Consider the following 25,294-nt stretch of genomic DNA (forward strand, 5'->3'; position numbering starts at 1 on the left):
AAATGTTGTAGTATAAGAACAAGCCATGTGGCCAGAAGCTGCGATAGGTTTGTGTGACCCCCACATATAGAAAACAATTTTAGTAGCACCATTTAATAAGCAAAAAAATACTTTTCTTCATAACATTTTCAGCATTTTGCATGTGTAAGAATCACTACAGTCACTGCTTTGTGAAGAGCCAAACACAGGACGCATGGGAAAGTCTCTTCTGCTACCACTGTCTATCCTAGTCATTTGTACAGATAACTTTTATGAAGGGAAATGATCTCACCTAAAATTGCAGTTGGCACAAATGGGTCTGCCATGTACCACAAGCGGGGCCAAGAAGAATGAGGGGAAAAAAAGAGAACACAAGGAGAGAGAAGAAGAAAAATAGAAAATAATTGACACACAGGCTGGTATTCCCAATAGGATCACGTTAACAAAGACGGCTGTATTGCAATGGAGCAAATTCATTTTCAGCTGAAGGTTTCACATTAGGTTAAACAGACATCGAAATATAGCAGATATTACGGCTACCTCCTCCCTGACGAGTATATACACTAAATAAGTCAAGACATTTTAGGAGCAGTTTCTTCTGGAAGCATCACTGATGCTATGGACCTCTGCTTAAGGGCTTTAAGGAACTTTACTCACTAAAAATTCCAGGTGTGACAAGGTCAAGTGATGCTATTTCGCAGAAATGACTGCTCCTACAATGATCCCGCTTATTAAAACAAAATGTGCCGTAAAATCTACTGCACGTCATGTACTGTAAGAGAGTCCTGAAGAGGAAATCAATACCTGCGAAAATAAACAGGGTTATATGGGAGCTTTGATAGGATGCACTTATTAAATATTAAAGCAACCTACATTATTACAGAAGAGATTATTAGACGAAAGGGATCAATTTCTCTCATACGGCATCATAGTAAAAGGCAAAATAGGCAAATGTGAGTGTAAGCAAATACAAATAAATGCAACATAAAAAAAACATAGAAAATATAGAAATATGACTACGACAGATACAGTAAACCACAAGATTTTGGAATTGGTTTATTTGCCTATTGAAGACACTTATTATAGGCTTCTACTTCACAATATAGAAACAATGTTACACTTGCATTTGCGTTGGTCTCTGCCATAAACTCAGGATACTATTAAAATGGTGCAATGTTACAATAGTTAAATGGTAGTCCAAAGTCAGAGTAAATTTAATTCTAAATCTAGTGACATAATCAAAGCCATTTTCTAATATACTTGCATTAAAAAATCCCTATCCTTCCATAACTACACTATCTAAATTATATTCTATTTTTTCCCTACTTCCTGTGTAGTGGTGGGATATTTCCTGAGTGATGGTGGGATATTTCCTGTTTGATGACACTTTGCTTGAGAATTCCAGTGCTTGCTGGGATATTAAAAAAAAGCATCATTGGGGCAGAGGCTGCGCTTACTACCATAGCCACTGCCCCCTACCTGAAACAAAGTGTCATCAGTAACTCTCATTTCAGGGGCTTGGCTAGTCCCTGCGCGCTGTGCACTATGCAATGTGCACAATGACAGCACGCTCTATTGTCAGTTTAGATCAGTAGCAACCAGTCTCTGCCCACTGATGATGCTTTATTTGAATATACCAGCAGGCAACGGAATTCTTAACCCTTTTGTGCACGAGCATGTTTTTGCCTTCGAGACCGGGCCAATTTTTTCAATTCAGACCAGTGTCACTTTATGAGGCCTTTTGGAGAGCCCCTGATGTGGAAAACCCCCACAAGTGACACCATTTTGGAAACTAGACCCCCAAGGAACTTATCTAGATGTGTGGTGAGCACTTTGAACCCCCAAGTGTTTCACTAAAGTTTATAATATAGAGCCATGAAAACAAAAAAATCTTTTTTTTCCCACAAAAATGATCTTTAAGCCCCCAATTTTTTATTTTCACAAGGGTAACAGGAGATATTGGACCCCAAAAGTTGTTGTCCTATCTGTTATGAGCACACTGGTACCCCATATGTGGAAGAAAACTACTGTTTGGGCACACATCGGGGCTCGGAAGGGAAGTAGTGACATTTTGGAATGCAGACTTTGATGGGATGGTCTGCGGGCGTCGTGTTGCATTTGCAGAGCCCTCTGATGGCCCTAAACAGTAGAAACCCCCACAAGTGACCCTATTTTGGAAACTAGACCACCCAAGGAACTTCTCTAGATGTGTGGTGAGCACTTTGAACCCTACAATGTGCTTCACAGAAGTTTATAATGTAGAGCCATGAAAATAAAAAAATTATATTTTTTCCACAAAAATAATCTTTTCACCCCCAAATTTTTATTTTCCTAAGGGTGATAGGAGAAATTATACCCCCAAAAGTTGTTGTGCAATTTGTTCTGAGTACGCCGATACCCCATATGTGGGGGTAAACCACTGTTTGGGCTCATGGCACAGCTCGGAAGGGAAGGAGAACCGTTTGACTTTTTAAACGCAGAATTGGCTGGAATTGAGATCAGACGCCATGTCGCGTTTGGAGAGCCCCTGATATGCCTAAACAGTGGAAACCCCCTAACCCTAATCCCAACCATAACCCTAACCACAACCCTAACCCCAACACACCCCTAACCCTGATCCCAACCCTAACTTTAGCCCCAACCTTAACACTATTTTTAGCCCCAACCCTAACCCTAACTTTAGCCCTGACCCTAACTTTAGCCCCAACCATAACCCTAACTTTAGCCCCAACCCTAACCCTAACTTTAGCCCTAACCCTAGCCTAAAACTAACCCTAACTTTAGGCTAACACTAACCCTAACTTTAGCCTAATACTAACCCTACATTTAGCCTAACCCTAACTTTAGCCTAACACTAACCCTAACTGTAGCCTAACCCTAAATTTAGCCTATCACTAACCCTAACTTTAGCCTAACACTAACCCTAACTTTAAACCAACCCTAACTTAAGCCCCAACCGTAACCCTAACTTTAGCCTAACTGTAACCCTAACTTTAGCCTGACCCTAACTTTAGCCTAACCCTAACTTTAGCCCCAACCCAAACCCTAACTTTAGCCTAACACTAACCCTATCTTTAGCCTAGCCATAACTTTAGCCTAACTCTAACCCTAACTTTAGCCTAACACTAACCCTAACACTAGCCTAACCCTAACTTAAGCCCCAACACTAACCCTAACTATAGCACTAACCCTAACCTGCCTTATCTGTTTTTTTTATTTTATAACAAGATCGCTGACAGGCACAGCTGTTGCCAGTAGCACTTGTCACACTGTTTCTCCTCTAATCTCTCACTGACAGGTCAGAGGAGAAACAGCATCATTATGAGGCAGATCGCCCGGGAAAGTTCATTGCTACAACAAACTTACCCAGTGATCTTCCTTATTGGGTGGTGTGACACTGACGTCATCCGGACCTGAACCAATCAGGTCTCTATGAGGTCAGGGGTCACAGGAAGCTTTGTGCACTGGAATTCCCTCTTTATAAGGTACGTGGGGGTCCCGGTGAGCACAAAACCGCAGAAAGGAGACAAATGTCAGCGCTGCACAAAGCCCTGCTAGCGCTGACATTTATCTACCGTCGGCAGTCAGGAAGCGGTTTAACAAAGTGTCATCACACAGGAAGTAGGAAAAAATAGAATAGCAGTTAGATTATGTAGTTAGGGAATGGTAGGAAATTTATAATGCAAGAATATTAAAAAATAGCCTAGAGTATGGCACGAAACAGGAAATTAGAATGAAATTTAATTTGACTTCGGACCACCCCTTTAAAGGCTTTTCCTGGCTTTTGTTATGCATTGCTGAGATTGCTGAGGAGTGTATGTTTTTCTGGGGTGCGTGTACATAGCCACTTGATCTAATAGTATAGGGGTCACCAATAGGATGTAAGTCAGACACTGTGCATGTACTTGTGTTACTGGCACCGTATGCAAACCTCGTCTGTGTGCATTTATAACACTGGACAACCAGCCCTCCATGAATTGGTAGGTTTGTGAGTGGTTGTTTTATCAGTATTTTGCACCTGTGTTATCTCCACCATTATCATGGGGGAATGCTGCATCCTGCAGTACATCAGTATTGTCCCCTGGTGTTGGTAAACATGGCTCCTTTTTTGAATTTTATGTTCTTTTTGGTGAGTAGTTTTTAACTTTGGTGTAGGACTCCCAAATCAATGATTACCATTAAAATGGGTTATGAGGTGGTATATTTTGGCCAAAATGTTGACCAATACCTCATACATTTTTTCACATTTTTATTGTTGCACATTTTTTCACTTTTATGCAGGATGGTGTTGGTTGGGTGAACGGAGGTGTTTATCCTTGTGGGGTGCACTTATATAGTGCTAGGCAGCCCACCTGAATCAATAGTATGATAGCAGGAAATCAGCTGCACTCGAACCGAGAATTTTTTAACTGATTTGTTTTTATTTTGTTACAGTACATTATTTCAACAAAGTGCTGGGTAGAAAAATATAGAGCGACAAGTTGTATTTTATGCTTCGACCCCTCCCGGTAAGGTGTACTGTGCAGCATGTGCTCCAGCGCGTATGACTCTGTGAGTGGCGCCCTATGCATGCCCCATATAAGCCTCATCTGTGTGCATTTAAAATACTCAGCAACCATGAATGATAGGTGTGTGAATGGTCATTTCACCAGTATTTTGCACCTGTGCTGCCCCCGCCTTTACCATGGGGGCTGCTGGGTCTTGCAGTCATTAGCAATATGATGACCTGATGTTGGTAAATACACTGCACTTTTTCAGCGATCTTTTTTACATTTTATGTCTTTTTCAGCGAGCTGTCTATCAAAATAACAGGCAAAACAGGTAAGTATAAGTAAATACAACTGAAAGTTACATAATCAAAATACATAGAAAAGAAATAAATATGATTAGAACAGATAAACCACAGGATTTTGGAACTAGTTCACTTCGCTAATTAAGACACTTATAGGCTTCAATTTCAGAATATAAAAACAATATTACATTTCTACATTTGCTTCTGTCGCAGCCTCAGAATTGAGATAATATTAAACATTGTGTAATGTTACAGTAGTTAAAGGCTTTTCCCATATTATGCATTGCTGAGATATCACCAAGAAATGCCATTGATGTCTGATTACTCGTGTTTCCTCACTATGCAAAAAAGATGAGCTGAGGAGCTTTGAAAATAAATTGGATCTTTGTTTTTTTTAAAAAAATAGTACTTTACGAGACTTAAATGTGAGAACTCTACAGTTTCCTATGCACGATCATTGAGAGATGCACTATTTCAGAAACCGGTAAGAGTGACTGTGCTCACTGCCTGTAGGCAATTACTGACATTAACGGCAAATCTCATTAATAAGCCATGAGTTAATTTTGTATGAAACCCAATTTCATGTAATGTACAACCATTTTATCATTGTTAAATAGGTAACTACATGTAGACTACTGTAAGTATGCTGTTTGGTCTCTTCTACATCAGAAAAAGGAGAAGTGAGAGAAGTGAGTGCATTTACACAAATGCACTCAGAAGGCTAAAAAGTCTGAATGTTAAGCAATGGAATTTTAAAGTATATTATCAGAATTATTATATACTTTACTATATTAAAATGCCCAGTTCTTCTAAATTGCTGATATGAAGGAGAGTTAACATCTACCCTGAGGGTTATTGTCATTTAATTAATGGCTACAGTAAATCTGCACTGGAAAACTAGATTGAAATAGCAAACCCACGTGGACACAGCCCAACAGGTCACACATGGCAGAGCTCACGTGGACACAGTGCCTAACAGGTCCCACATGGCAGCGCTCACGTGGACACAGAGCCTAACAGGTCCCACATGGCAGCACTCACGTGGACACAAGGCCTGACAGGTCACACATGACAGAGCTCACGTGGATACAGTGCCTGAGAGGTCACACATGACAGAGCTCACGTGTACACAGAGCCTAACAGGTCCCACATGACAGAGGTCATGTTGACACAGGGCCTGACAGGTCCCGCAAACCAGAGGTCATGTTGATACAGGGCCTGACAGGTCCCACATGGCGGAGGCCACATGGACACAGGGCCTGACAGGTCCCACATGCCAGAGGTAATGTAGACACAAGGCTTGACAGGTCCTACATGCCAGAGGTCACGTGGACACAGGGCTTGACAGGTCCCGCATGTCAGAGGTCATGTTGACACAGGGCCTGACAGGTCCCACATGCCAGAGGCAATGTAGGCACAAGGCTTGACAGGTCCTACATGCCTGAGCTCATGTAGACACAAGGCTTGACAGGTCCCACATGGCAGAGGTCACGTGGACACAGGGCCTAACAGATCCCAAATGCCAGAGGTAATGTAAACACAAGGCTTGACAGATCCTACATGGCAGTGGACACAGAGCTTGACAGGTCCCACATGGCAGAGGTCACATAGACACAGGACTTGACAGGTCCCCCACATGGCACGGCTCACTGGTTTTGAGAAGAGACACACAGCGCAGTATGAAGAGTACTACTTGGTAGCTTACCTGGGTAGTAAGAATTAGGCACGGTTGTACTTAGTGTATTTGTTTTCATAGTGAACGATGAAGGTGAGGACACAGCTGTAAATAAAGGCACATATAAATTATACACAATGAGCGTGAGTAAAAGTCATCTGTCATCACCATCAAACCATAAAACACTGTCAAAAGTGGTAATTCTGCACCTGCTACACACATAGCACATCTATAAAAGTCATAGTCCAGTCACCTTATAAAATTAAAAGTGTAAATAGTTAGAGAAAACAGCACTGTGTATATAGGGACGGATGGTATTGATGCAAGTGCAGCATTTCTGAAAACAACTGCGCTCAGAGGAAGTGTAAAAAAAACAGGGAATCACTTTATGGTCAGATATGGCCCCTTATATACGACATATTCTTTCTGTTCAAAATATATGCACGCGTGTATGTGGAGGTGAGGGGAACAGCTGCTGGCCCAATGATATTTAATGATTATTGCCTCTCTAAGGCCAGATTTTGCATGTGGCTTTATACCTGTATGTCTAAAGTTATTAACTGGTGTCTACAGAAATGTCCACTAACAGGTTCCCTTCAATCTAAATGAGAATGCCTAAAACAAGGTATTCACGTAGAAGTGAGCGGGGGAAGACATTTTATTTACTGTGCCCTGAATAGTTGATTTTCATGCCTCCACTATGTGACACAAGGATCAGTGCTGCCTTACTGCAGTGTTACAGTGCTGCATTATGGTTAGATGACAAGTTTATTTTAGAGACTGACAAGCCGACACAGACAAAAATGTCACATTGCTTTTTGTAAAAGCACAATTTCCAAGATAGCTCTAAATGGTCAAAATGAGAATAATGCACCCTGGACAGTATGGGAACGACTTCGAGCTCCCGGCAATACACTTTCTAACTTGTTATGATTATTTAGAGAAAACCTGAATGCATCAGTGACTGTTCAAAACGCAAAGTGATTTAAGGCACAGCATGAGGGAAGCGGATTTTCCATAAATGACTATTTTGTCCATTAAATTGATTGGTTAATGAGGTGGAAAAATGTCTTAAAAGTCACTCATGTTCACTTCAATTGCTTCCTCCTCCGTGCATTAGTAAAAATAAAAGAGTGCTGAAGCAAAATCATTTACAACTTACATCTGCCATTCAGATTGTGAGTGTCCATAAAAGAGAACGCTTCATCACAGTTAGTGCCTTGCTCGGTGTAGCTTTTATCCATCGAATTCACCATCACTGTCATCTCCTGACGAGTGTTGCTCAGGGTCTCCTTCCGCTTCTTTGCCAGTTTCCTGCAAAATAATATCAATCACACATTATAATTTACTGGAGCTTAGCAACACGGCATTAGTATGGGAGGTGCAGTGGTGGAGAAGAAGTGTGCTAGGTCATATAAGAAGATAGTAAATGGCGAATAATAACTGAAGACCCCTGGTTTACATTATTTATTGCAATCCAGAATATTTTATATACTCCTCTGCCAACCAACATTGCATAAAGCAAAGTAGGATTACAGTAAATTTGTTAGCAGAGATCTGTGATCATACTGTAATTGACCTTCTCAATGGCATGTCATTGGTTAGACGTCAAGATAAAATTTGCTTTACCTGTAACACAAAGACAAGTCCGCTCGCCTCCAAGCCAAAATTACAAAAAATGTTGTAGATTGGCTATAAGGAGAGCTGAATGAATACACTAGATATATGGTTTAAGAGTTGGTGTATTCATCCTCCAAGGCAATGATTGACACCAATCACTTAGAGGAAAAGGGGGAAGGTGGGAAAAGCGTTCTCCTCTTGTATACATTGGACTCAGAAAGTATGTGCCCCGTATCCTCTTGATGTGCTCCTAGTAGCCAAACAGAACAACAATTTTGCTCTTTTAGCTAACAGAAGAGTGGACCTCTCCCCATATCATGCCAACTTTAGAAAAGAGCAGCACGGTATGGAAACAAATCTGCCATTGACACCTGCATTTTGAAGGTTCACGAGTTTATTATCTTTATATTCCTCACAATAAAACAAAAAGAAACCTGATATACAGTGGGTGAAATAAGTATTGAACTTAATTTATGGACATCTATGGTTTGATTTATTTGCCTGTGTGGACTGGATGAGATGTTACCAACATCTGTGGAGAATTATATATACAGATATTATATAGCACATTTAGAATTATATTTACATAGAAAATTGGTCACATGTTCAATATTTATTCTCCTCATTAGAATAGTACCCCTCTTCCATGTACGTCAGTTATGGCCTCGAAATCCTGCACCCTGTATTACCTCAGAATTGCATACCTCTTCCTCCCTTCTGTGGGCACTGCACTCAGGGATCTTCTGCACAGGCGCCAGAGTCACTGTGACCTCCGCTGTGCACACCCATAAGGTGGTCTCCCAATCTCCTCCCTGCACAGTCATCCTTAGGAATCATGTGTATATAGCGATGACTATGCAGGGAGGTAGTGGGGAGAGCACCTTATCGGCACACACACACAGGAGGTCACTGGAGCGGAAGTCGTTGGCGCCTGCGCAGAAGATCCCTGAATGCTGTGCAGGTGGAAGGGAGAATGAGGTATTACTGAGGAAGTGCAGAGTCTGGGGCCATAACTGACGTGCATGGGAGGGGGTAGTATTACAATGAGGACAGGAGGCAGGGAACTCTTCCAGGCACCGCACGGCCCGAAGCCTGGAAGATTTCTTCCAATAGCATAAAGACAGAATATAAGATTTCTCAGCAACAAGACCATTATTATAAGGCATTCAGGTAGGACTAGTTTAATATTTCTATCACCTGTATGCCCATATTAATAGGTCATATACATCCCGGGGGTGACAGATTCCCTTTAAGGAGGCGTCTGTTTGGCTCTTCTGCAGCCATTGTTATTAAGAACTATCTTCAGTGTCAAGAAGAACAAGGAGTCCTGGAAGTGATGATACGGCCCCACAAAGCCCTGATCTCATCAGAAAGTCTGTCTGGGATTACATGATGAGAAAAAAGGATTTCCACAACCTTGCATCCACAGAAGATCTGTGGTGAGTTCTCCAAGATGTTTGGGTAACCTGCATGACAAGTTCCTTCAAAAACTGTGTGTTCTTATGAAGACCAAGGGCGGTCACACCAAATATTGATTTCAGTCAGATTTCTCTTTTACTCATTTCACAATGCATTTTGTTAAATGGTAAAAATAAACTATTAAAACTTAGTTTTTTAAAGCAATCTTCCCACACTGCATTTTTGCACACCTACCTCAAACTTTGGCACAGTATTGCATGTGCATAATCAAATAACTAGTGCCCCTGCACAGCAGTCTAATGGAGTTCTCTCAGACAGATCACTTTTGCCGTTCTCTCTCTCTGGTTTTGTGAGAATAATTCCCCCTCCAGAGCTGAGCATCACATGCATTGAAATGACTTGAATGCAGCTGCAGGAATAGGCCGGGGCTAATTGATTTACATGAAGAATGAACTGATTAGGAAAAGCCATAATACAAATGTGTTTTAGAAGGCTGCACATTGTGCAAACTGCTTTATTCTCTCATCTACTTTCTATCCAGATTTAATCTCGACTAGCATTATCATTGAAATGTATAGATAATCCAGTTATGATTTATCAAAGCAAAGCAATTTATCTGCATTGTTCATATTCTTCATCTCTGGAACAGAACGTCTTGATGTTCACTAATATTCTAGGTATATGGACCATATCTAAATAGACTTTGTAAGTAGCTTTTCTTTGCGGCACATATTTTTATAATATTCTTCTGTCAATCATATTATATGCAGTCTCTGTTTCTAGCATTATTCCTCTATGCTAATCAGTGCCATTTGGAGTCACACTGTGCATGTATCATTTATTACTGAAATATCTCATTATTTTCTAAAATACTAATAAAATGTCAAATTGGATTTGGAGTGGGTAGTATATATGTAGAAAGAATCTCTTCACTAGGTAACAGTGACGAGGGATGTACTTGGATAAGGTACGGTGTTATCTGAGCATGCTCGGGTGCTAAGCGTGTCTATGGCATACTCGAAAAATATGTTCCAGTCCCTGCGGCTGCATAGTGTTATCAATGTTGTTTGTTAATGATAACTAATCCAGTCCTTTCACCCTTCACTCCTATGTAGCACAGCTAGGAAGCAAATGCAATGATCTAATTTGACGGGAGCAAATCAAGCTCTATTCATAGGGCCGATTAATCAAAGCTTTTATGGCACAAAAATGGCATAAAAGCTCTGAGAAGTCGCAAATTGTCTGCACAACATTGAGTTGCATAAACATTTTGGATCAGCTACGCCAGGCTGCTTCATTCGGCTTCATATTCTTTTTTTAATGACTTAAAATTAGACTCTGAAATGAAGAATAAATCCCATGCGAGTTATTTTTCAAATCTCCTTAAACATGGGGCAAATTTCCCCTGACTGCAAGATGGTAATGGTCATTATATATATACCGTATATACACTCACCGGCCACTTTATTAGGTACACCATGCTAGTAACGGGTTGGACCCCCTTTTGCCTTCAGAACTGCCTCAATTCTTCGTGGCATAGATTCAACAAGGTGCTGGAAGCATTCCTCAGAGATTTTGGTCCATATTGACATGATGGCATCACACAGTTGCCGCAGATTTGTCGGCTGCACATCCCAAAGATGCTCCATACAAGGCAGGATGGATCCATGCTTTCATGTTGTTTACGCCAAATTCTGACCCTACCATCCGAATGTCGCAGCAGAAATCGAGACTCATCAGACCAAGCAACGTTTTTCCAATCTTCTACTGTCCAATTTCGATGAGCTTGTACAAATTGTAGCCTCAGTTTCCTGTTCTTAGCTGAAAGGAGTGGTACCCGGTGTGGTCTTCTGCTGCTGTAGCCCATCTGCCTCAAAGTTCGACGCACTGTGCGTTCAGAGATGCTCTTAGGCCTACCTTGGTTGTAACGGGTGGCGATTTGAGTCACTGTTGCCTTTCTATCAGCTCGAACCAGTCTGCCCATTCTCCTCTGACCTCTGGCATCAACAAGGCATTTCCGCCCACAGAACTGCCGCTCACTGGATTTTTTTTCTTTTTCGGACCATTCTCTGTAAACCCTAGAGATGGCTGTGCGTGAAAATCCCAGTAGATCAGCAGTTTCTGAAATACTCAGACCAGCCCTTCTGGCACCAACAACCATGCCACGTTCAAAGGCACTCAAATCACCTTTCTTCCCCATACTGATGCTCGGTTTGAACTGCAGGAGATTGTCTTGACCATGTCTACATGCCTAAATGCACTGAGTTGCCGCCATGTGATTGGCTGATTAGAAATTAAGTGTTAACAAGAAGTTGGACAGGTGTACCTAATAAAGTGGCCAGTGAGTGTATATAAAAAATCTTGGATCAAGTACTCAGTGTTAACCTTAGGGGTAGCTGCACATATCAACTGTCATTACTGAACAGGTCACTACTGGCACTGATAGAAGAGGCCATGACGGCGCGGTACGATCCAAGTCTTGCGCTTGCTGGCCAAACCTATAGATAGTTGTACAATAGGCTACATTCCCTAGTTAATTAATTTGACAGCATTTTAACAATGTAACTTGGGCATTGTATGGTTACATTATTTGTCTATTATACAATAGAAGATACTTCCCAATCCAATGTAGTGAACATTGATCATGTTTTTGATGAATGGCATCATAACCCTATATTTAGTCATGGCCAAAAGTGTTGGCACCCCTGAAATTGTACCAGAAAAGTAAGCATTTCTCCCGGAAAATTATTGCAATTACACATGTTTTATTATACACATGTTTATTTCCTTTGTGTGTATTGGAACAACACAAAAATAAGAGAAAAAAGGCAAATTAATTTGGTGACTTGTTCAATACTTAAGTCACCCACTGTATACTTTAAAGCATATGCAAGTGCGCTCACCCTTATTTTTCTGTGAATTTTGCTAAAAACTCCCGATTTTTGATAATAAAAATTCAACAAAGCAATATGTTGGTGCTATCTGATTAAAAATGATTATTATTATTAATTATTGCAACAGGCTAGCAAAAACATTCACAGACTGGAGAATAAAATCAAAACCATTGAAAGTGTATACATAGACACATATAGTATAAACATCTCCAGGCAGAGTATCAAAAGTCATTTATTTTCCAAAGCTGGTCATTATATGCTGCACATCATGGGAAATATTAAGCCACGAGGAAACATGAGGAAGCACAAATTTGTAAATATATTATTTTTTGTTGAAGGTGAATTCCCATCTTCAAGATCCTTTATTAATAATAATAATAATAATATCAAATACCTCCAATTAGAAATGTAGTATAGTTCTTCTGATTCGCTATGTCGCTTACCCTATGTGCAGGGCATTGCAGTAATTAAGGTATCCATGGTTATGACCACTCATATAATGACAGTTAATTAGTTATTTAGTGGTTGAAACCATGGATACCTAAGCTACAGTAATGCCCTGCACATGGGGTAAGTAACATAGCAAATTAGAAGAACTATACTATATTTCTAATTGGGTATTTGATATTATTATTGCACCTATCAGAATAGGATCTTGGAGATGGGAATATCCCATTAACCTACCTGTTATATAGAGTGCTGTTTTTCTGATCTTTTATAGTGTGTCTAAATAGCCATGCCCAAATGATCTAGTAGTATGTGCAAAACCAAAATACCATTACCTGAATGCCTACCTACTGGAAAGCCATTACCTATGTTCAAGTTTTAAATGAGAAGTCTTAAAATCTATTTTGCGAACATATTAAATAATAATAATATTAATTCAGGCAATTAAATTAATTTATTGACTTTGTATTACTTTGATCTTATAATGACATCATATATCATTTAGACTGGTTCATCTTTCCAAATTTGCATTAAAAGTTCCCCAGATGATTTCCTTGTTGAGGAGCAGTACTGCATAAAGTACAACACAAACTAGAAAATCAAGAAAATATCTTCCAGACAGAAAGGGCACTGAGTAGATATGAACATGTGGCAAATAGCTCCAGTAACATCCCGGTTCCAGATGACTACTTAGCAACAAAGAGCAGAAGCCGCACTGGAAGACACTTAGATGCACTCATTTTGGACGCGTGCCCATCGTTATTACATGGGGGTAGAAGAACAACAGGTGTTCATGTTATTATGGCGGTATGATTGGCGCATTTATTGCATCGTGGAAATGTTTAGAGCCATATATATTGTTGGGGAGGAAGATTCATCGCTTTGCTGTTGACAGTGTGTCATTAGTACAACAGGATCATTTCCTATGTTACACAAAGAGGTGATCGCTCCCAGACATAATAACTGAAGCTAATGTTTGGGTATTAGGACAATTGTTTAATTAGAATGAAGACGCTACGTGTGTTCTTGTCCAATTACGCTCAGTAATGACATTTGTTGCAATGACTTCCACCTCTTTCCTGCCATGCTATGTAATGAATATCAGGTCCCCAGGACTGGGAGGGGGTAACGCTGCTGTTTATTCAAAGACACCAGCACAAGTTAATAGACAGCTATAAACTAATTGAGTGTGTCTGTTGTGATATCTTCTCATTCATCTAGCTCTTTCGGTTTAGCTCTGGAAGGCGTCCATATGGTGCTGAACCCTGCTGCTGGAAACACTCTGAAGAAGTGAGAAAAAACGAACACCGGGAAGTAAACTTTAACTGTTCTGAATGTGTTCAGCACTTCTGATATTAGCCGCACAGTTTCAGATTCAAAGTAGCATAAAAATGTCCGTACGGCTTAAAAGAAAAGTAGATGCGACTTATTAACATCTAGATGAAGGAATCTACATACTTTAATATCCATTAAGTGGCAGCATATATTGAGGATTATCATTTAGTATCTGTTCTGCATCATACCTAAGTATTATTCCACAAAATCTGTCTCTGCAGACTCAACAGTATAAAGGTCTCGATTTACAGGAGTTGAGATATAAATAAGGAAGAAGATCTCGGCTTTTGGGGATTGAGAATAGAAAATAAGGAGGAAAGGTCTTGGCCCTATGATTCCTTGTCTTTCCATAAAGATGCACTCCCATCAAAGTTTTTAGCCTCTTAATATATTGCAGTCATCATATTATATAGCACTGTGTACTTACAATTGCTCATTTTGCCTTTCAACCTAGTTTATACTTCTCTCTTCTCTGTTCTATATAGAAACAGGAAGTCTCTTGTTCCTACATTTATCATTCCCCTCTTCAACTCCTGACCCAGCTGTTCCCTCCTCCACCAGGCCAGAGACTTTGGCAGTGACTCATGAGGAGAAAATTGTCTTCCTGTTTCCACAGAGATCTTAGAAAGATTCAGCTAGTCAGTTTTCAATCACATGATGTCATACACCTAATGGTAAAGAGAATTATCTGGGTAGAAGGGCAAAATGAGCAATTGTGAGTACACAGTGAATATATAATAGGATGACTGCAATATGTTAAGGGGATAAAACTTAGCAACTACCTGCCTGTAAGTTCTTAGCCCCCATAAGGAAAAAATACATATGACCTGGATAGCCCCTTCAAAGGGGTTGTCCCAACATAACAACCTGCCTCCATAATGCAGTCAGATCTGTGGTCACTTCTCTGACAGGCTCACATTTGTCCTGCAGGAGCAGCTACTGAGTCACCTTCGCTCTAATAAAGAGCAGCATAATTTGGTCATATAGGGCTTATAGACAAGGTTTCCTGATCATATATTAATAATATAATTAATAAAAGGAAAGTTTTAAATGAATCTCTATATATACTTCATGTACCCTGTAGTTGAAGAACTGTATTTGCTCACACTGTCACTACTTGCCCTACTAGTTTGACTGATATTTATGGAGCTGATTGGAGTGCAGTTAAGCTTTTGTGCACACTGTATTGCATTACCCTATCTAGTACACCCAATCCACCATTTCTCTGCATACCACCAATTATCGCAATAAGTCACATCCATCTGCATGTAAGCTTGATCAAGGAACTGCTCGTTTTAAAACTGGGGCTACATGGTTACTTTGTAATACAGTACATAGGGATAAGAAGGAAATGCTTGTTACAAATAAATACAAGTGAATTTCATTAAAGTATCATCTTGGACAATTAAACTTGGCAAAAAAAAGGCACAAACCTGAATACAGAGCAATGAGTATTAATTTACTATCATTTCCTATTAGGAAGAGAATTAAATATCTCATTAACCACTTTACTCGTGTGAGTGAACTGTCCGAAAGCATAGGTCATTGTAGCAGAGAAGGGGTTAACTAAAAGACACGTAAGGAATAAGATACTTCTGTCTGTTGCTCACTCTCCATAGAACATGCTGTGTGGCAACCCACTGACTTGCGTGACTCCTGCAGAAGACTTCATTAGTCAATGCCATCTTCAATCTGCTTCAGTTATGTTACTCCTGGATCCCAGAGGATGGGAGCTCTCCTCAGTGAATGCAACCTACACTGAAGATAAACTGGCTCATTTTACAACACATCAGGCCAGCACGTCCTTACTCTCAACAGCATCTCAAAACACAGGAAAATCTATAAATGCTATTAACCTTGCCAAGGTATTAAATGAAAGAGATGTATGTGTAGGCAGGAGCACCTAAAGTCCCGCAGCCTAACTACTAGCTCAACCGTGGTCTCACTTCTGGAAGACAAGACATCATTTACATAGGACAAATACCACTTAAAGCTATTTGCATCCACATGACCCTTCCTAATATTTGTATTCTTATAGTTTATCCAATATCACAATATGTAATTGTTGTACCAATATTACTTTACGAGGTCCTCGCCAACACATTGTTGCCTCCATTCCAGGAACATTAAGATTGAAGGCTCCACTAGGGCTTTACATGGTACAAAAACCCAATATTGCATTAAAAAGTGGTCTTCTAGAAGGTCGGACTTCTCAAAAAGATAGCTAGTACGTATAATATATGGTGAGAACTGAAAATCTGTCAAAAGAAATCTATTCTGAATAAGATATGTACTTGAAGAGGTTGTGCAGGACTAACTTACTGCTGACCTATCCTTAAAATTGCCCTTCATTTTCAGATTGTTGGGAATTCAGCACTTGACACCCCCATCTATCAGCTCAACTGGCACTGAAGTGAATAATAGCTCTGCTGTTCCAGCTCTGTACACTGTGGACATCCAGTTACCACAGGAGTTGCAAATAGGCCATCGGTGAGGGTGCTAACTAGTTGTTTTGGCGTTGGCTGATTGAGGGGAGTCCTGCCTGGTGGAGCCTTTGCTCTTTTACCTTAAAATGCTCAATTACATCTACAAAACCAGACCAACCCCCATAGGCATACTAAACAGAATTTAGATAATCAAAGTTTGGTTCTGACCTTAGACCCATCAATTACTTTATAGGCATTCATGTAGAATGCAACAAATACATGTGGTTTAGATATTATATGAGAAAGTACTACTTGTACAATTGATGTACTAATCTGTTCACATGTCAGATCTGCATATGTTGCTGAAACCTTGACACATAATTATTATATGATCCACTCCAGAAATCTAAGACATACATTTGGATTTTGACATGGATTTTGTAGAGGTTGTCCGGCGGTTGTATAACAGATTAGTTCAAAGATTAGACCCACTGTTGTTAATGAGGCTAATCCTGAAGTTTCCTGTACAGAAACGTTGAAAATAAGTTACTTATTTCCTCAACAGATTTTTTTCTACAGCACTGCCGAAAATACCTAAAATTTGTGGTAGCTTCTAAGCAAGGTTCTGGGAACCCTATTGACATGGATTGAATGATGACTGTTGTTGGGTTTGACAGAGAGCTCTGCGAGGAACGAGGAATATAAGATGGAATCCATGTCCAATGGGAGCTTCTTCACAATTTCTGATGGAATGCATTGATACAGTACATTGTATTGTACAGAATTGTGAAATATCCGGTTCTTACAATGTGTCACATAGCAACAATCCATAAATGTCCTCGTCCATGACATTTCGCTATGTTTTTCCTAATGGAAAACAAATAGAACTCTGTGTTTTTTTTTGTAAATAGTACTGACATCATGGTCTAAATTGAACCTACATAAGTATTCATCCTGTGGTACGTGCACCCTGCACAGTACACTCCATATTTCAAGAGTCAATTCACACTGTTCTGTTGATTTGCTTTTAATAAGCACAAGCACAGCACAATGTACGATTGTAGCCTTGGGGTACTGTGACGTCACTTATATGAGTGGGGAGTTACATAAAGTCAAGTGTAAGATCATTTTCTGGAATTGATTCCTTGGAGAAAAATTGTATAGATAAACCATTTTTCTTAGACACATCAGTACTATTACTGAATTTGCAATAATATTCTCTGCTGTCACTACAACTGCTTGAATCATTTATGATGAAACGTAATTTCAGGGGAATTTCAGTGACTCTTGTTTACACGGTAACTATTTCTCCCTCTATCGGCTGAAACATTGCCTACTTAAATCGTTCCAGTTTATTTAATTTGATTGTCAATTAGATAATCATACTAGCTTTAGGGATAAAATATGTTTCTTGCAAAGGGATTCCTAGGAATATATTGAGACAATCCAGAAAGGAGATGTCTCATAAATTAATGAGTTTTCATATGGGGGAGAGAGGGCTATGCTTCAGGGCCATTGAGGTAGCTGTAAATTTGTCACTGACATAAAATCTGCCACACTTTGAATTGTTGGGAAATTAAATCTCCATAGCTGACAATACCACGCTATTAAATCAGAATTAAACGGTCTAATGATTCATCCATCACCTCAACACTTGCATAACCAATAAAATCCTTTGGTTTCCATATATTTGTCAGAAGTGTATTGTCAACGTCTAGGCCGTGTACTAATTATCAAGCAGCAAAACAATTAAATATTAATTGGGAACTTATTATTGTCACCCTATTTCTTCAGGACTCTCCTAAAGATGGAGCAATTCTTAAGAGAATCACCGTGGCCTACACCTACCATTGCGTTTATAATACTTGTGTCCACTTGAGGGAATGAAGGGCCATTTGGCATCAGGGACAACATGCACCTTTTAACTCTACCTCCTACCAACAAGTTTATCAATGCTGGGGCCATTCACAGAAAAGAGGGCCCACTGTTCATTCCAGTTCTGATTTATGTCCTATGTATTTTATGTTAGACAGGTAAGATGTCCTCAAATCCTAAATAGACTCCCTACCCTCATGACCGTGTATGGCCAATATGGCTCCCCTTATTATCCAACCCCCACCCACCAATTGTGATAACCAAACACAATACAAATAAAAACGTGACATTAAATTCTTTTGGATAATTATGGCCACAGCGGCCAGTTTATTAACAAACAGACAAAAAATTTTTATTCAACATTAGCATAAATTATGCAAATTAGAGGGGAGGGTTCTTGGAGCCCACCGGGAAAAATTCTGGCTTAAATTATTTTGGCAAAACCAAAAAACATAAAACACCTCAATTTTACCCCCAGCTGTACCACCAGCTCGAGGGCACCATAATTCCCGTTTTGGGAAAATTAACCACCACCAGCTCCCAGGGTAAACACCCCGTCCAGAGCCTGTAACCAAAATGCCAGAACACCAAACCCGTTTGACTGTCCGGAATTTCCTTCAAATTCCTTCACCGCTGAATCGGCATAAACTCCAAGAACCCCACCCCCCGCACAAGCCACTGTGACAAAATAATATTAACCCTCACAATTAAACTAACAATCCTCGCTCTCAATAAATCTATCCCGACAACCCTAACTACAATAAACCACTACAACAAAAAACCCAAAAAAGGGGGAGGGCGGGTGGGTCACTCTCCAGTATCTTCTTAACTGCCAGTGAGCCCAGTTTCCCGCACTTTTCTTTATATAGCCCCCCCACCACCCCCACTCACAACCCCACCCACACCTCCTAATGGCCAATAAAATTCCCTCAATTTTATTTAAAAAAGAGAGCCCATGCCCAAGCACAGTCATGGGGGGCCTCCATTCAGCTATGCCTATTCCTGCCCCCTCCTTGACCGTGTATGGCCAATATGGCTCCCCTTATCATCCAACCCCCACCCACCAATTGTGATAACCAAACACAATACAAATAAAAACATGACACCAAATTCTTTTGGATAATTATGGCCACAGCAGCCAGTTTATTAACAAACAAACAAAAACATTTTATTCAACATTAGCATAAATTATGCAAATTAGAGGGGAGGGTTCTTGGAGCCCACCGGGAAAAATTCTGGCTTAAATTATTTTGGCAAAACCAAAAAACATAAAACACCTCAATTTTACCCCCAGCCGTACCACCAGCTCGAGGGCACCATAATTCCCGTTTTGGGAAAATTAACCACCACCAGCTCCCAGGGTAAACACCCCGTCCAGAGCCTGTAACCAAATGCCAGAACACCAAACCCGTTTGACTGTCCGGAATTTCCTTCAAATTCCTTCACCGCTGAATCCGCATAAACTCCAAGAACCCCACCCCCTGCCACAAACTCGCAGCCCTGAACACCTCAGGCCTGTGAGTGCCCCAAAGCCACCAATGCTTTTTCAATTCCTTCCTGAATGGACAAGGCCCATAAATCAATGCCAATCTCGTTCAGGTGCACCCCGTCTTCCTTCCAAAATTCACCAACACCTGACTCCAAATCGAAGTGCCGAACACATATACCTCCATTTTTGGATACAAACTTGCTAATTGCTCTATTTAACTTCACACGAGCCCTGTTGATCCCCTTTACGGATCGCGCACCCCTCCATTTTTTACGAGGGACAATATCCGACCATACTGTTAATACCCCAGGGAAGGACACCCACAACCGGAGAAAATCAGAACGAATATCCCGTATCAAATCCTTCACCGGTTTGGCGCCTAAATCATTCCCTCCCAGGTGAAACACCACAATATCCAGTGCTTTATCCAAGCGGGCAGCACGTGAAAAATAATGCATCGCCCTGTTCCAAACCATACCCCGAAAACCGAGCCACCGAACTAAAGCTTCCTTACGGCTGAAACCCAATTGCCTACCGTCAGGCCTGGCATCCGCCCGAAGCGCCCCCCAATAGACAACAGAATGTCCAAAAATCCAGACAAGATATGGATCCAGACCTGCAATATACAATAACAGTAACCGTTAAAATAAAGCCAGTGTCAAAAAACCACACCTTTAGTGGCGAATATAAGACAAATAACGGCGTGAACTCCAGCGTCCAATACGCTTTATGACTTCAGGCCCCAATCCTAGGCTATCAGCCTCCGACGCAGCCCCTATCCTAAAGGAATGCGAACCAAATTCGTCCCGCGAAAAACCTAAGGCCCTCAAACATCTATGCATAATTGCAATGAATTGGAAACGGGACAAGAAAACCCCGTCCTGATGGCACAACAGTGGGCCCACACGACCAGCCCACAAACTCCAATACTCCCGTAAACATCGCTCAGGGCACATAATTGAACCCGTAACTTTTCCTAACACCACCCTTTTTCCAACCCCCATTTGATCGGTCTTGGAACGCCGGATCCAAAAAACGATGCCTCCCGTCCAAAAATCAACATCCTGAGCCAATAAACCACCCGCATTAACCCTGCTGCGTGACACCAACTCCCCAACTCGTAATGCCCCAAAAAAGGCCAGGGAAAAAGCCAAACGGAACAAGACCGCTTCGAAATGAGAGCAGCACAAATCAGCCAAAACACCACCCAAACGTTCAAGAACCTGAAACGATATAGGCCTGCGCCCATCCACCTTTCTATTATCCCTACGGTAACCCTTTAAAGCTTGCCGCACCAGAAAATTCTTCGTCACGTCTACCGAGCCCTCCAGCTTAAAACCAAACGCTAACCCAGTCACAAACTTATTAACTTTAGAAACCGACCAACCTGCCTCAGCTGCTCTTCCGACCAAAAACAAAACGGCTAACAACTTGTCCTCCTCGGACTCCAAGTCCCACCTTTCCAAAACCGAACTCTGCCAAACCTGCCAGGAAACTCCATATGCCACCCAAGTCTGACTCGTAACCGAGGCCCGAATCAACCGTCCCGCTCCTCCATAGGAATCCGCCACAAGTGCGAAGGGCATACCGCTCCTGCCGTGTCCGCTTCTGGTGCCAAACGCTCCCACTGTAAACGAGACAATGCATCCGCTAACGAATTTTGAACGCCCGGAACATGCACCGCTGAAATCCAAGTATTGATCCTCAAACATCTTAAAACAAGTTCTCTTACCAATTTTATAACCGGCGGAGACGATGCCGAGAGCGAATTGATCACCGACACCACACTCATGTTGTCACAATGAAATCTAATCCTGCGATTAGCAAACGCGTCCCCCAAATGAACACTGCCACCACAATGGGAAACAACTCCAACAAAGCAAGATTCTTTGTGAAACCGCTCGCGTGCCAGGAGTCCGGCCACGCTCCAACACTCCACTGACCAGCGCAATAGGCCCCATAACATACACTGCCTGCTGCATCCGTGTAAATTTCGCTGTCAAAATTGTTGACCACCTGCTGCTGCATCAAAGAGCGACCGTTATAGTGCACTAAAAAATTATGCCATACCAACAAGTCGTCCTTATGCTCCTGACCAAGTCGAATGAAATGATGCGGAGCACGCACCCCCGCCGTCGCCTTGGACAACCTCCGACAAAATATACGTCCCATGGGCATAATGCTGCATACAAAGTTCAGCCGACCAAGCAAAGACTGCAATTCTTTTAATGTGACCTTCTTGAGCCTGACTACGCGACCAACCTCTTGCTTCAGAGCCAACAATTTATCATCCGGCAACCGGCATTCCATGTTCTCTGAATCTATCAAGATCCCAAGAAAACTCAAGACCGTACAGGGGCCCTCGTTTTTTTCCCTCGCAAGGGGAACCCCAAAATGATCCGCCACCCACTCCATAGCCGCCAACAAATTCCTACACACATTCGAATCCGGAGGACCTATGAACAAAAAATCATCCAAATAATGAATGACAGATGAAACATCAGTGACCTCTCTAACCATTCCAGAAAGGTACTGAACGTCTCGAACAAGGAACACGAAATGGCACAACCCATCGGTAGACATCTGTCCACGTAATAACCATCATTCCAAAACATACCTAACAACGGTATACTGTCCAGATGAATAGGAAGCAAACGAAAAGCAGACTCCACGTCCGTCTTTGCCAACAGAGCTCCCGGCCCATAACAACGCACCCAGTGAACTGCCATATCAAATGACGTATAAACAACTGAACACAACTCCTGCAAAATGCCATCATTCACAGACAACCCCTTCGGGTATGACAAGTGATGAATCAGACGAAATTTATTCGGCTCTTTTTTGGGGACCACCCCCAACGGGGAAATGATCATCCCATCAATCGGTAAACAAGTAAACGGCCCGGCCATTCGCCCTAACTCCACCTCTTTTTTCAACTTGTCACTCACCACACCTGCATGAACCACAGCTGACCTCAAATTTTTAATCGCAAACGGAACAACATGTTCAGGGGGAGGGATGCGAAAACCGTCCGCAAAACCCCGAGTAATCACACTAGCCTTCTCCCGATCCGTATACCTACTTAGAAAGGGGGCCATCTTTTCCAGCCTCACCGGAGTCTCCCCCTTGACCGGCACCCACTTCCGGTTTGCCTCTTGCTTTCTTGAAGCATTTTGAAGCCCCGTGCGAACCTCCGTTGCAATGGGAACACACATGTTTAAATTTGCAGGTGTTCCCGAATTTACACTGGCTTTCATTCAATTGCCAGCACGTTCCCGTTTTCTCTTTAGATCCCTGTCCTCCTTGCCCACTGCTGCTATGTCCTGCCTGCTGGCCGGCACTACTTCCGCACCCATGAAAGGACTGCCCGTACCTGCTTGGAGCCATCACTTTTAACCAGAGCCCTATTTCCTTTTGATCCCAACGTATCTCAGGCCGAACCACCTTCCTCTGCCTGAACTGTTCATCGTAGCGCAACCATGCCTGTCCGCCATATGTACGTTGCATTTCCCCAATCGCATCCAAATAACAAAATAAGCCGGAACAATTCTCAGGAGCCTTCTCACCTATTACACTCGCTAGAATTGCAAACGCTTGCAACCAGTTAACAAACGTCTGCGGAATAAGTCGCCACCTCCTCTTCTCCTCTTCCTCTTTTTTACTATCATCCTTTTTCCCTTTATCCAGATAAAATTTTTCTAGCGAAAGTCGTGAAAATATCTCCACATATTAATCGCGCCAGATCTTTTCTTTAACCTCCTTCTTCAAATGAGCCCCCAAGGGCCCTTCAAAACAGACGTACACCTCGCCTTTAGCTCTATCATCCAACTTCACCGTGTCCCCTTTATTCTTTTCCGTTTGCATGGATACTGACACACCAGACACCAATGGCGACTGCTCGCCTGTTAACAAACACCCCGTATCAATTACGGACGGCTCCAAAACCCCAGACCCAGGGGTCCATGCCCTGGCTGGTGATTCTCTTCCCGCCCCGCTCTGCAAGCTGCTCAAAAGTTGTGAAACACTCGCCAATACATCCCGCAGTGCGGGCTCCGACAAACCACTGCTCCCTCCAATATCAGACCGTCCGCCTCCCCGACGCCTGATCAGCTCTAACTTCCCCATCAAAAGCCCCTCTGGGCGACAAACTAGACATAGAGTGATACTCACCGAGCTGCACAGGTGCTGTGTCCCTGCCAGCCGTGCGTCCTGCATCCTGCCGCTCATCCCCAACATCGTGCTCGCCGTCAGTAACCTCGATGATGTCACGGTCAGGTGACTGGCCTGTGATTGGTCCGTGACCGCTCATGTGACCAGTCACCTGACCGTGACGTCATCGAAGGTCCTTCATGCTGCAATTCTTAGGAACGGAGGCAGACGCTTACACCGGTGAGAGCCAGGCTTCTCGGAGGGGTGAGTATATACATATTTTTTATTTTTATTCTTTATTTTTAACATGAATATGGATCCCAGGGCCTGAAGGAGAGTCTCCTCTCTTTCAGACCCTGGGAACATCCAGGATCGCTCCCTGCACACGCCGTACCCGGCGTATAAGACGACCCCCGACTTTTGGGACAATTTTTAGGGGTTAAAAAGTCGTCTTATACGCCGGAAAATACGGTACATTATATTGAAATATACAGTGGGTACGGAAAGTATTCAGACCCTTTAAATTTTTCACTCTTTGTTTCACTGCAGCCATTTCGTAAATTCAAAAAAGTTCTTTTTTTTCTCATCAATGTACATTCTGTACCCAATCTTGACTGAAAAAAACAGAAATGTAGAAATTTTTGCATATTTATTAAAAAAGAAAAACTGGTCAAAAGTATTCAGACCCTTTGCTCAGACACTCATATTTAAGTCACATGCTGTCCATTTCCTTGTGATCCTCCTTGAGATGGTTCTACTCCTTCATTGGAGTCCAGCTGTGTTTAATTAAACTGATAGGACTTGATTTGGAAAGGCACACACCTGTTGTGAATTCCGTTCTGGAGCTCCCTCCTGTGGTTGCTAATGGTATTTTTGTGAGTTCTGCCCTTGGGCTCCCTCTGGTGGTTTCGAGAGGAACTGCTGCTCCATTAGGTAGCTGTAGCAGCTGCCATCACTGATTGCATTGCCTGGGTTTGTTATTTAAACCTGCTCTGGGCTTTAGTTCATGCCAGCTGTCAATGTCTTAGGTTGGATTTTGTTCTCTCCTTGGATTTCTCATATGGCCTGTCCTTGTCAGCAAAAGATAAGTTCTGCTAGTTCTTGTTCGTCCACTTGCTTTGGACATTATTGCTTTGTAAATATGTCTCTTTTTGTCCAGCTTGTCACTATGTGATATTCAGGCTAGCTGGAAGC

The 25,294-nt window shown here is 41.9% G+C and overlaps 1 protein-coding gene across 5 annotated transcripts in view; it reads right to left on the bottom strand.

Annotated features, from left to right (window-relative positions):
- The window catches only part of PTPRM (protein tyrosine phosphatase receptor type M), a 995,903-nt gene that overhangs the window by 147,749 nt on the left and 822,860 nt on the right, over positions 1-25,294 (bottom strand). For all 5 annotated transcript variants that reach the window (XM_077270222.1, XM_077270225.1, XM_077270224.1 and 2 more), the window contains 2 exons: positions 7,609-7,760; positions 6,477-6,551 (listed from right to left, as the gene is read on the bottom strand). In XM_077270222.1, the coding sequence (XP_077126337.1) occupies positions 6,477-6,551; positions 7,609-7,760 (227 nt within the window). The remainder of the gene's footprint in view (positions 1-6,476; positions 6,552-7,608; positions 7,761-25,294) is intronic.

Source organism: Ranitomeya variabilis, chromosome 6, assembly GCF_051348905.1.
Source record: "Ranitomeya variabilis isolate aRanVar5 chromosome 6, aRanVar5.hap1, whole genome shotgun sequence".
In the NCBI taxonomy this organism is placed as follows: Eukaryota; Metazoa; Chordata; class Amphibia; order Anura; family Dendrobatidae; genus Ranitomeya; species Ranitomeya variabilis.